Raw genomic sequence first — 13250 nt, forward strand, 5'->3', positions numbered from 1 at the left:
ACGGGGACCTTGGGTGAGATGTTGTTTGAGTCTTCACTGTTGTCTTTGTCAGAACATACTGTTCAGTGACATGGTCTTTGTGACTGAACAGTATGTTCCTTTGTTCCTTAGTGTCTCTTTGGCCAGGACTAGTTCAGCCTTTCTGGATCTGCATTTGGGTCCTGGCTCACCACTTGACAAACTCATTAACATTTTACACAGCATGATAACTTCTTTAGAATTGGATTTGCATTAAACACAACATTCTAAAAACATATGATCCATCCTGGGAAACGAGGCAAATGAAGTAATTAACAGTGTGCTGGGAAATCCTACTAACTATACAGAGGGGCATACGCACACATGGGCTGTGTGCTTTCCATTACATAGTAACTACTGTGCCCCAAATCATTCAGTTAGTCCAAGCAAACAATCTATTTATCTGTCTTGGTCCAGATCTGCAGCAGAGACGAGCCTCCAGATTAAGGCTCAGTGAACACTTGTCTGTGTTCTGCGATATGTTATTTTATTTTTGTTCCCATTGACGACATATTCAGCTGCATTTATTTCAAAATGACTAAGGCGCACAACTATAAAAACACTTTATTCATATGATTGGATAACTGAACATCAATAAATGAGAGCTGTCATTCATTCATCTTCAGGCATCTAAGAAAGCTAGAAAATCATGCCTGTGAGCTCTTAAGCTCTTTGCATTGCAAAGAGGGCACTTATACATTTCTGACACCTGAGAATTTCAATTTAATTTAAGTTCACTCGTGTGAGAGATTACAGCGGGTTTGGGTGCCTCTGAGAAGTGCCGGGACACGGCAGTGGAAGAGGACTTGGCTTTCCACCTATTACTCTCAAGCTGCCATGACCAATAGCATACGGCAAGCAAGCCTGTCCACCCATGATAAATGCTCTTTGGGCAAATCTGTGGGTGACAGAAAAAAAACCTTGCCATGTGGTGCCATTTGTCATTATAAACACAGCCTACAAATTAAAGACAAATATTTTCTCTGACACAGTAATCACATCTGAATGTAAAGTGTGAAGGAACAGAAAAGAGAGAAGTGGTTTTACCTATATGCGTTTCAAGCCTGCATTGATTTACCTGTGTAATCAGGGCGGCTAAGTTACTGTTATGCACCCAATTATTAAAACCTACTCCTTTGAACATAGACCGGATGCTCAGTCAGTCATAGAAAGACTGTTAATTTTAATGATCAATTGGTCTTTAGATTTCCGTCCTCTCACACTGATTATGCAGTTTGTGTGCAGCCTTGTGTCATCAGGGCGTGAGGGAAACAGTATTAGGCCTATTTAATACAGACTGGTCCAATGATAGGCACGTTCTGATGGATGGGAAGGGAGGGCTTTGGTTTCAGGGCTGCAGCTTTTTAATTCGTGAAGGATCATTAGCTGGAGAAGGCTTCGGCTTGTAGCTCTGGGGGGTGCAGAATCAAATGGATGCGGCACAAAGAGATACCTCTTCATCTATCTCTTTGCTGTTGTAGCTCTCACAGCTGGTAAGAAGAGGATATTATTTATGCACTATGTATCTTGGGCTTGTCATCCTATCCCCCTCCTACACACACAGCAATGTGTGTAGGCTGGGGTCTCACTTACCGCTGTAATGTAGATTCATATATGCAAACGGTGTAGACAACAGATTCAGATTTGCCTACAGGGTAAAAAAATGGATGCTCCAAACTTGTCTGCTTACCACCGGTAACATGACTTCAGTGGAGATTTTTTTTGCCTCATCGTCAGGTTTATTTCACAAGTAATACAATGTAACAGGGGAAATTACCCAAACTCCCCAGTACCATAATATGATAACGTTTCGTATCTTTTATGTATCTTTAATTTGATTTTGCATTCCGTTCCTCTGCCTACCTCAGAGAAAAACCCACACTTAGTCACAAATACTGTAATTTTAAAATAGTTTTCACACCCCAAGGTGCTGCTTTCTGTTGTTTAGCAGGGGTTAAATGAGCCTTTTTTCCCCTTATACCTCCTGCATTTTAAACAATATCCACTCTGCAGCTGTAGATGTTGTTTATCCTTGTGCCTACTCATGTGGTACCTTTTGATATCCCATCCTCCACTTACACCCCCCCCAAATCAATAGCAAAGAAACAATACAATCAAGTGCCTGCAGCAAAGCATTCATTCTATTGAACACATGTCTTCGTAGCGATTGCTCCAGGAGATTGAGTATAATCATAGCACACCCCACATCTTCCCTCTTTCCCTTCCTTGCTTTAAAAAAAGGAAAGAAAGAAAAAGATTTACACTGAAACAAATGAAAAGGATAAAAATTATAGCCTTAGATATGCAGAGCATCTCAGAAAATACAAGAATAGCAACAAATATAGCAGTTAATCTACATGTTTTGGCCACTGTGCATGTTTTACTCTGAACAAATGTGATCGATCGATTACAGACACGTTTTGTCTCAGGTATCGCTTACCTTTCTTTCAAGAAAAAACAGTCAAATGTAACGGTAATATTTGCTCATGTCACATACTTTTGCCATCATCCCACCATCAGTGTATAAGTTATAACATCCTTTGGGCAATTATATGTCCATGGGCAGCTTGGTGATTTAAAGCGGTGCAGTACGTGGACCCTCAGTGAAGATTTATTACAGCTGTTACCAAATGGTTTTCTCTGCAAAGAGGAAATGGAGGGTTTTGCTGTGTCAGTCAAATTAGATGTAACAGAAAATCTGATTGCTGGGAGTAAGTAGGTAGTAAAGTTAAAAAATATATATGAATGAGGCATATGTTTTAATGGCTTTGGCCCCTGTGAATTTACAGGATGAGGAGGATTCATATGATACTAGATAATTAAGCTTTAAACAGAAGGTGTCTGAGCAGTTGTGTCACGGAGATGCTGTTTATTAATTAGTACGTCACATTACATTTCTTTGTACACTGATCAAAGGTTATTAATAAAAATATAACACATTTGTTATGATGGCACAGTCAACAATATGTCCATATGAAATATAAACAATGAGCAATTTAAAGCCTTTTCATAAATTTTAAGCTCCGCTTCTTACAGTCTGAATTAATCAAGAGGAATGCTCCTCTTGCCGATAACATTTCCATCTCTAAGTGATTATTTCATGATTCATTAAATTGACACCTCAATTTTCACTGCCCTTTGTCTTTGCTATGAACTGCCATTTCTTCCCTCTTCATCTTCTTAACTTATCAAGTTTATGCTATCTCTCACGTCCAAGGCAAGCGTATAAATGAGCATCTGATTTTGTCATCAGTAGCTTCATTTTTGTAATCGCTTGATCATAACCACCTGGATATGGATGGATTATAAACTGTAGATAATTAGTCACAACTGTGTGACTGCATAACTTAAACAGTCTCTGGCACTGCTGGCTGATTTTGCCTCTTTCACCTGACTGAACTTGGACTTGTGAAATGCCATGACTCAACAACACTCAACTGTTGTCAACTCAACTTATCAAAATGAAAATGGAGGAAGCACTGACTTGTTTGACATCCCACAGATCACTGCCTGAGCATGACCTGGCAAATGGAAACTCCCGCTTTAATATGAAAGCGAAGTGAATCTGATATCCCTCATGTTTTTAAATGAATACTTCATTAACCCATTACTACACACATTTTCCCCTTTTGTTGCTCCTTAAGTAGCCTTATGGTTGTTGAGAGACCTCAGGAGACACTACTTGTTATGAGGTTGAGCGCAAATGAACTCCCAGTTTAAGCCTGAACATGCCCCGTCCTGGTCTATTGACTAAAAAAGTTCATCTTTATACTTGTACTGGGGTGTGATGAGCACACAAGCCAACAGACTGGTTTAACACTGTTAAGTGGAGCCTTATAAACTACTCATGCAAAAAATAGCTTTCAGTTAACACAGTCGCACTTGTCCTAGGTGGCAATGCCATAGATTCTTAACACATTAAAACGATTAAGCACCAATAAGAGTCAAACTGGAAAACATTTGTTCGTACTGAGTGTGATAAACTGCATTCTTATAATAATACTAATGCATTTTGTTTTACTTTTTTTAATTTGCTGAACTATCTAGTAAGAAAAGTCTTGACCGATCACTCATTTATTTATATTTTACAGTTATAAGGAGGCAAAATCATTTTTTAAAGTGGTTTTGAGCAATAGTTCTTCAGTCTTCCTGAAGGTCTTTCCAGGTTTTTCTTTGGACATTGGCTGCTTTTTCACTCATTTTCAGTCCAATCCTGACCATCTTCAGAGGAATGCTTTTTTGGTCACTATCAATCATTCAAGCATCAAAAGGCACCTAACTCAACATAACAGAAAACTTGGTAAAGGATTTTGCAAAGTTAAATTGTTTCCCTAGGCACTGTGTTGCTAGCAGCCCATCACAAAAAACAATCTGTTCTCCATTCTTTAGTTGAATCAATAGAAAATGCTAAAGATAACACAGTTTGACAGGCATAAAATAGTATTTTTGAACCAAAAAGATGATTCCCAAAGAGCTATTAGCTGAAGAGCTGGCATGGTGTTCAGTGTGCCCTTAAAAAGGAGGAAACTGGACAAGCAGGGAACAAAAGAAGTGACAGGTCTAAAAAAATACAGCATTTGAAGAATATCTGAAAGTTATGTCCTAAGAATCACAAAAAAATTCACCAAAGACCTGACACAGAAGGTGAGAGATGCATCTGGCCTTTGATCCATCTACTGTTCACTGAAGCCTCATCAGAAATATTCTCAGTGGAAGGGTGGCTGTCAAGATGCCATTCTTCAGTAAAGGAAACAGGGACAGGTTTTACCGAATTACCCAAGAACTGGATGAAAATCAGTATTGCATAGGTGGATAGAAAAACATGCTGCAGAAGATCATCAGTCAATGATTTGTCTTCTCTGAACCTGGACCTGTGTGGAATCATCTTGATAGTGAACAGAACAAAAAGCAGCCAGCATCTAACAATCTTTGAATATCCTATAAAATTCAAGACTGTTAGAATTGAATAACTATGTTTTTGTCTCTCACTATATTTCCATGTACGCTTGCACATGTTTCAATAAATTACTACAGCTATTTCCCATTTTCCTACCAAAATACATATTTTTTAAATTAGGGGTGGCGCAAGACTTTTGCACTTAACCATAAAGTAGCTGTAATATTTGGACAAATTACTTTAAAGGCTTTTGGTATACACACTCCCCCTAACACTGTGTATATAAATAGTGAGTACTAAACATTCTGTTACTTATGGTTGTATGAGGTGGTTGTAGCTCAGGAGGTATGGCAGGTTATCTACTAATCAGAGGGTTGGTGGTTTGATCCTGCATCCCAAAGTATCCTTGGGCAAGATACTGAATCCCAAGTTGCATTCATTGGAGTGTGAATGTGTGTGAATGTTAGATACAAAGCATAAGCATAGAAAAAAGTGCTTATATGAATGAGTGGATAAAGCATGTTGTATATAAAGTGTTTTGAGTGCTTAGGTAGAGCAGAAAAGCGCTATATAGGGAGAATATTTACGTCTTGTTATCAGATATATAATATAGGATATTATTATGAATTATTCTAATTTAAGAAAGAGAAGTATCTGGTTATTTGTTGAGCTATCCATAGATATACAGCTGATAATGTTTTGTTACAGTTTGTGACTTTCCTGCTATGTACCCCTGGATAATGACTGAAACTCTCCATCACAGAGTGCCACCTTACTCAGGGCATCTGATGGAAGGACATTTAGTATGCTTTCTTCTTTCTTTCCTCTTTTATAGAGGAGATGTTTATGTGTTTTAGAAGGTCTGTGATATTGCCACCATACCGCACAGACATCTGTAACATATTGCATTTGGCGTCATCTTGCTTTAGCAAAGTATCTCGAAATGATGCTTCACTTTCTTTTTTCCACTTGCCTGCTTTTAGTCTGTCTGGCTTTATCTGCCTGTGTGTTTCTCAGGGGGCTTGTGATAATTCTCATTACAGTCCATTCTGTCAAGAGCAAAAAGGTCATTACAAATGCCAACAAGCATTACTTTAAGGAAAACGCAAGATTGCTCACTCACTCCATACTGCACAATTTAAAGTTCCGATACCTTCTTGATACGAAAGGTTACAGTTTATGTAAATCAAACAGAATTATTTCATAATCTGGATTAAATCACCTGCAGCCTGCTGCAGCTGTCAACTCCTTTATTGTTTATTGCAAATGAGCAAAAAGACAGACTGACGAAAATCAACAAATGACGAATAGGAAATATTAAAATCAGGTGTTACTGAGGGTGGAATAAAAATGTATATTTTCTGTCATCTGTAATACAACTCATTAGCTTTCACTTAACGATGAGGTCTGGAGGAGCTCCTGTCTATCTGGAGTTTAAGCTCAGAGCAACTGCAATAATTTGGCCTTTGCATAGCTAATAAACACACATTAATTCAATACCTATATATTAAGGAAAACTCTATGGAAGGCGTTGCTATTATTTAAACCTCATTACAGTCATTACTTCAGCACCACTAGTGAAATTGTTTTTTTGAGCCCCTCCTAATTATAAGGCTGGCCTCGTTGCGTCTTGCAGACTCTCTCGGCATTCACGATTGAAGGTTCAGCAAAGAATGGAAGCACATTTTCTAATACAACCTAATATAGTGCATCCATTTGTTCTGTTGTATTCAGGGGGAAGCAGCAGTTTAATCAGGTCTTGTGTAATTAAATGTGGCAATTTAACATGTGGGAGAAAAAAGTATTTCATTTGTCTTTCTTCTTGCTGGAACAGAATAAGTCGAGGTCTGAGGTGTGTTGACAGGAAAACAAAAGTCCTGCATCAGTGGAGCAGAAATCCTAAGCCAGGAACTTCATCGCTCTTTACTGCAGGGATACATTTCTGGAATTTTCCACTCTCTGATTTTAAATGCACAGCTCTAAACAAGTAATTTAAGATACAATGACAACTTAATAGTAATAAACTCAACTATACTACTTTAATTTGTTCCAATAAAATTCTGAGAATGTGTCTGTAGATAATCACATGGCTCAAATTGTACTAACAAAAAATGTTCCAGTGCACAGAAATTAAAATGTAAGCAATAACTACATTTTAAATTTTGCAATAAGCAAAGAAAAGCCATAACATGAAGAATTTTGGTACTACAGTTAGTTTATGAACAATTTTATATATTTTTTACTATAATTTTCTTTTAACAACCACCATGTGTCTGATGGGTCTTGCAGCACTTGGCTGAATATGAGAAGATAGCCCTGGACACTTCAAGCTTCATGCTGCTGCTTCTGTCCAGTGGCCTGGTTCCTCTGGCAGCTACACATGCCCATATTTCAGCAATTCCTCCACCATGTTTGCCAGACAATGTGCTATGCTTCACATCTTGAGGTGTTTCCCTTCTTCTCCACACTTTCCATACTTTTCTTATTGTAATGCCTTATTTACCATCTCAGATAAATCATCGCTTTCACGCCTCTAAGTAATGCAAAATGTTCCAGCCATACTCCTAACACACATTAGCAAGTGAGGTCACTTTACCCCCATTTTATTCTCTTTACATTAGCTCACAGTTGTTTAAAAATTCTCATGCCTACTTACGGAGCACTTGACAGACAGGCTCCAGACTATATATATCAGCTTCTTGTTAAACACACTGCTGCACACTCTCTTTGCTCACAAGCTCAAAACCTATTAGCTGTCCTTTGTACAAGACGGAAGACTAGAGAGTTAGAGCCTTTCAGTCTGTGGCACCGAGGCTCTGGAACAGTTTACTACAGATCCGTTTAGCTGTGAAGTCTTTAAAAAAAACTGTTAAAACTTTTCTGTTTAATCAGGCCTATCATTGACATTCTTCTATTATTTATGTTTTTATTTGTTTCTTTTCTGGTTTAATATGAATATTAATTAATATGAATAGATGACCAGATGACCAAATGATGACCTCACCAGTTAACTTTGCCTGTGATTTGGTGCTGTTAGGTAATCTAATCTAACCAATTACATAATTTGCTTTCTTTGAATTTGCTCCAATTTTCACATTAAGCTCGTTATCTCTCCTGCCATAAACAAATGTATTTATTTATGTATTTCTTTTTTTTTTACATGCTTTGGGAAAATGTAAAATGGCAGCATTTTTGCAGGCTTCTCAAAGATTAAATACCACTTATTCTCACTTGACTAATCTCATCAATGAGATTAATAATAAAAGAAGCAGCTATAGGTACTGACAATATGTCACATGATAATCTCCAACACCCCTGGTGACCCTAAATTGGATAAGCAGAAGAAAAAGGATGGATGGATAAACAGAGAGAAAATAGAGAGTTTCTTTTTTCAATAGCAACTAGGGCCATGTGAAATCCGCAATGAAGTACCACAACTATAACTGATTGATTTTTCACTCTTAGCCTTTGCAGAGATGAATGGTTATGAGTTGCAGGGGTTATAAGCGTCATGTGATTGTTCTGATTGTCTCAGTGAAGTACAGTATACATGTGACAAATTTAACACAAAGCCGGAAACAATTCACAATCATCAAAAACAGCAGTCAAATAATGAAGCTTTGTTTACCCCACATATGTTAAACAGTCAGTCTAATACACATGGGCAGCAATCAGCTCTAGACTGAAGATTTACAGCTGGCCAACATGAAAGAAAAAAAATCACTTGTCAGAGTGCTCCAATGTGTGACTAACCGGCTCTGTTAAGAGGCTGTCCACAGAGAGGAGATCCACAGTCGATCTACTTGTTTTCAAGGGGTGAATGCTGAATCTTGCGCTGCGTATAAGGTGAAAATGATTCAATTAAATTGCTTAGGGAAAAAATATCAGTGAGGAGGAGGATGACTCAGCGCACCTTCCTGGATAATGATGCATAAATACAGGTCTTGACATGCAAATAAGGATGATCGTGAACATTCCGTTTAACTATAGATTGGTATTTCTTTGCAGTGATGTCATGGATTCACCCCTCTGTTCAGAAGCAAACACAGTATCTTCCATTTTTACAGTCAGGCATCAATGCCTCAAACTCCATCTTCATTGCAGGCTGCACTGCTACAACAAAAACAAAATGGACAGAATTAGATTAATCAATGTCTTTTGTGATATACTGAGTTAACCTGATACCTTTCAGTTTAAGCTGGGTGGAAAATGTCCCATAATGTCAACATCCAAAAGGGTTTAGGTCAACGTTTTTGATTGAAATGCTAAAAAAAAAAGGAGCCCAAATGATTTGATATTTAGAGAAAAATACACATTCTAGGAATAATTTTTATAAGATCACATTACATTAGAAAAATCCTCATCTGCTCCTCAAACCAAGTTTCAAAAGTAGTAATCACTTATTTTCTGTGTGACTTGATCAGTCTGTCCCATGATTGTGGAGGAAATCTGGCCCACTCTGCTTTGACATCATTGTTTCAGTTTATTGAGCTTTATTGTTTTTGCACAGCTCTCTTAAGGGCCCACCACAGCATTGCAATCAGGTTAAGGACTAGATTTTGACTGAGCAAGACCCTGATTCTTTTCATTTTCAGCCATTATGTTGCACATTTGCTAATGTACTATAAATCATTGTCCTGTTATATGACCCAATTTCAGCTAAGATGCCTGAAATCAAACCAAAATCATCACTCATCCACCACCGTGCTCCATAGTTAGTATGACGGTTTTGTTCTGATATGATATGTGTGCTTTTTGCCATACATGGAACTGTGCACTATAGCCAGACTTTTCCACTTTTGTCTGGTCTGTCCAAAGGACATTGTTCCAGAGGTTTAGTGGTTTGGTCACATGCACCTTTGCAAAAAATAAGCCATGCTGCTGCGTTCTTTTTAGAGACAAGTACTTTTCACCTGAAAACTTTTCCAAGCAAGCCATGCTTGATCGGTATATTAGATTATCACTTCTAGGCTGGACTATTGTAATTCATTATCAGGCTGTCCTTGAAAAGCCTTCAGCTAAACCAAACTGCCACAGCAAGAGTATTGACTGGACCTAGAAAGAGAGACCATATTCCTCTTATAATGCTTCTCTTCAGTGGCTCCCTGTTAAGTCCAGAATCAAATTAACATGGCAAGGGAATGGGAGGCAGAGGTTTTAGGATTCAGGCCCCTCTTCTGTGGAACCGGCTCCCAGTTTGCATTCAGAAGACAGACAGCCTCTCTACTTTGAAGATTAGGCCTTAAAGTTTTCATTTTAATAAAGCTTACAGTTAGGGCTGGATCAGGTGACCCTGAACTCTCTCTTGGTTATGCTGCAATAGGCCTAGACTTCTGGGGGCTTCTCATCATGCACTCAGTGTGTCTTCATCCTCAGTCTCTGTCTCTCTTCCACTGTGTGTCTTTGTTCCCCTCCCATCACCCCGGCCTGTTTCTTCCTGCAGTTTCTTCCTGTCAAAAGTGAGTTTCTCCTTCTCACTGTTGCCAAGTGCTTGTTCACAGGGGGTCGTCTAAATGTTTGGGGTTTTCTCTGTATAATTTTAGGGTGAATTTCTGTGAATCTCATGTATTTATATGCTACAATATAAAGCACCTTGAGGGAACTATTGCTATTTGGTGTCATATAAATTAGGGGTGTCAAATTATCGCGTTAATTGCGATTAATTAATTACAATGCTATTTAGCGCGTTATGTTTTTTAATCTCGTTAATCTAATTTTTAATCTCTTGACGTCATTGATTTTGTATGAGAGTTGCTATGTTATAAAATCCGTTTTTATGTGCTGGGCTCCTTGTGCTTGACTTGTTGGGGGTGGAGTCACGTCGTGAGGTCAAGGTGAGAAGTGGTGATTAGCTTACAGTGTGGATATGGAGGCGCATCTGAGAGTTGTTGGCCCAATGAACGGGAAATTTGTATTTCATAAACGCCCCAACGGCACCATTGACAAAGGTAAAGTGGTCTGCCTAGAGTGTAAGAAGGAGTTTGCTTACCACCGAAGCAGCTCAAGTTTGGCCTATCACCTCAACGCAAAGCACCCAGCCGCGAGTGCAGCAACAGCTAGCAGTGAAGACGTTAGCAATATAGCAAGCCAGAGCAAAGCTTTTCGCCAAACAAAACTAGAGAATACCCCTCGTATGAGCAAGTCTGCGACCGACAGGCTGACTAATGTTATTGCCAAGTGGATAGCGATGAACTGTAGGCCGATAAATATAGTAGAGGACGAAGGATTGACAGAGGTGTTGCAAATTGCGTCCAATGACCCGTCATACAAGCCGCCGTGCAGGACTACAGTAACGACCAAAATCAGCAAAATGTACGACGGCGAAAAGAAAAACAAACTTGAGATTTTGGCGGAGGATTCTCCCAACTGTGTTGCTATAACCGGAGATCACTGGACCTCAGCTGGCAACCACAGCTATTTTGGGGTGACTGGACACTTTATTGATAGTGAGTGGAACCTCAACTCATTTGCACTGACCGTCATGAGAACAGAAACCAGGCACTTTGCTGATAAATGCGCCGAACAGTTCCTCAAGGTAGCAAATGACTGGGGTATTGAAAACAAGATATCCACCATTGGCACAGACAGCGCAGCAAACATGCTGGCTGCTATGAGAGCACTTCCATATGAGCACATCGCCTGCAATGCTCACATTCTCCAGAGGACCATCACGGTATGTCTCGATAGCAGTGGTTTCGTCGGTGTACTGGCAAAGTGCCGCAAGATTGTTGGTCATTTTAAACAAAGCCCTGCGAGTACCACAGAACTTAACCAACAACAAGTAGCACTCGGAAAGAAGAGCGATCAACTTATACAGGATGTACCCACCAGGTGGAACTCGACTCTCGCAATGGTCTCACGCCTCCTATGTAACCGAGAGGCTGTCCAGGCTACGTTGGACCAACAGAACCACAGGTTGGTCTTGCCAACCGAAGCTGAGTGGGCGAAACTGCAGAGGCTGGAGCTCCTGCTTGAACCATGCAAGTAAGTTCAAATAAACACCTTCCCATTTTAATTATATAAACTACTGTTACATGTGTAAAATCAAAATTAATGAACATAACAAGGAACTTTTAAGGACAATTAAATTGGAAATCAGTTACACTTTGATTTAAATGAATCCAGCTAGGTTTATTTAGCAAACCTCTCCACCTCTGCAGGTATGTGACAGAGCTGCTGGGTGGTGAGGCCTACGTCTCTTGCTCTGTAGTGCTGCCTGCTTTTCGCCATCTGTACCGTGTCATGGACATTACTGATGATGATCCTGCCTACGTGGTGAAGTTCAAGAATGCCTTCCAGAAGGATCTGGCAGCACGACGAGCTAATGGCAACGAGATATGGTTCGAGGTGGCCACAGCATTGGATCCACGGTTTAAGGATTTGAAATGTCTTCCAAGAGAAAAGAGGGAACAGGTAGGACAATAAGGTTAAGCTGGACTAATGAGTCCAATTCATTATCAAATCAAACTTTTATTTATTATATGGAACACAAAGTTCTTTACAAGATTAAATAAAATTTTAAAAAAAGCACTTAGTTTTAATCACAATCATTCATTCATTCATTCATTCAGGTGTGGACCATTCTGGAGAATATGCTCCAGGCAGCAGAGCCCAGAAGAGCAGATAGTCTCCAGCCCTCCACAGAGGATGATGGACCAGCTCAGAAGAAGAGGAGGAGCGAACTCCTTCTGGGGTCTGACTCTGACTCAGAAGATGGAATTGAGTCTGGAGAGCTGCAGCGCTACAGAGCAGAACCCAGCATCAGTATTGATGACTGTCCCCTGCAGTGGTGGTATGCTCACTCAGGAGTCTATGAAAAGCTGTCAGTCCTAGCACAAAAGTACCTGGCCTCCCCAGCTACCTCTGTACCCTGTGAGAGACTCTTTAGCCTTGCAGGCCACATAGTGCAAAAGAAAAGGGCAGCCTTGCTTCCAGAAAATGTTACCAGGCTGGTGTGTCTTAGCGACTGGCTGAGGAAGAAGAAATGAGACACATGTGGTCAGCATAGCTGCTGTGTCATTTGTAGCCTACTAGAATAGATTGCTTGATGTTCAGCACTTTTTTTTGTGATGGAAGAATACTTTGATGTGCTAACTTGCAGCACTGCAATGTCAGTTTTATTTTTCATTATCTGAAGCAGAGGAATTTCAGTGCTGTATTGCTCAGAAAAGAGCAACTCTGATGTGCTAACTTGCAGCACGTAATTTATTTGATTTTATTTGTATTTATTTTTCCACTTATTTTACAAAAGAATACAACAGTATGTAAATGGTTGCATCTGTTTAACGTTTGTTAAACAATAAATGAGTTTATAAAGTCACTTTCTTTGTTATAT

The 13250-nt window shown here is 39.4% G+C and overlaps 1 protein-coding gene across 1 annotated transcript; it reads left to right on the forward strand.

Annotated features, from left to right (window-relative positions):
- Window positions 1-10559: 10559 nt before the first annotated feature.
- Window positions 10560-12934, forward strand: LOC146613337 (E3 SUMO-protein ligase ZBED1-like). Its single transcript, XM_085377885.1, has 3 exons — window positions 10560-11899; window positions 12076-12328; window positions 12487-12934. The coding sequence occupies exons 1-3, from the start codon at window positions 10782-10784 to the stop codon at window positions 12901-12903; spliced, it is 1788 nt and encodes a 595-aa protein (XP_085234011.1). The 5' UTR covers window positions 10560-10781; the 3' UTR covers window positions 12904-12934.
- Window positions 12935-13250: the final 316 nt, after the last annotated feature.

This window comes from Diplotaxodon limnothrissa, linkage group LG18 (genome assembly GCF_057381915.1).
Source record: "Diplotaxodon limnothrissa isolate DT_005_m linkage group LG18, D_limnothrissa_male_GT1.1, whole genome shotgun sequence".
NCBI lineage: Eukaryota > Metazoa > Chordata > Actinopteri > Cichliformes > Cichlidae > Diplotaxodon > Diplotaxodon limnothrissa.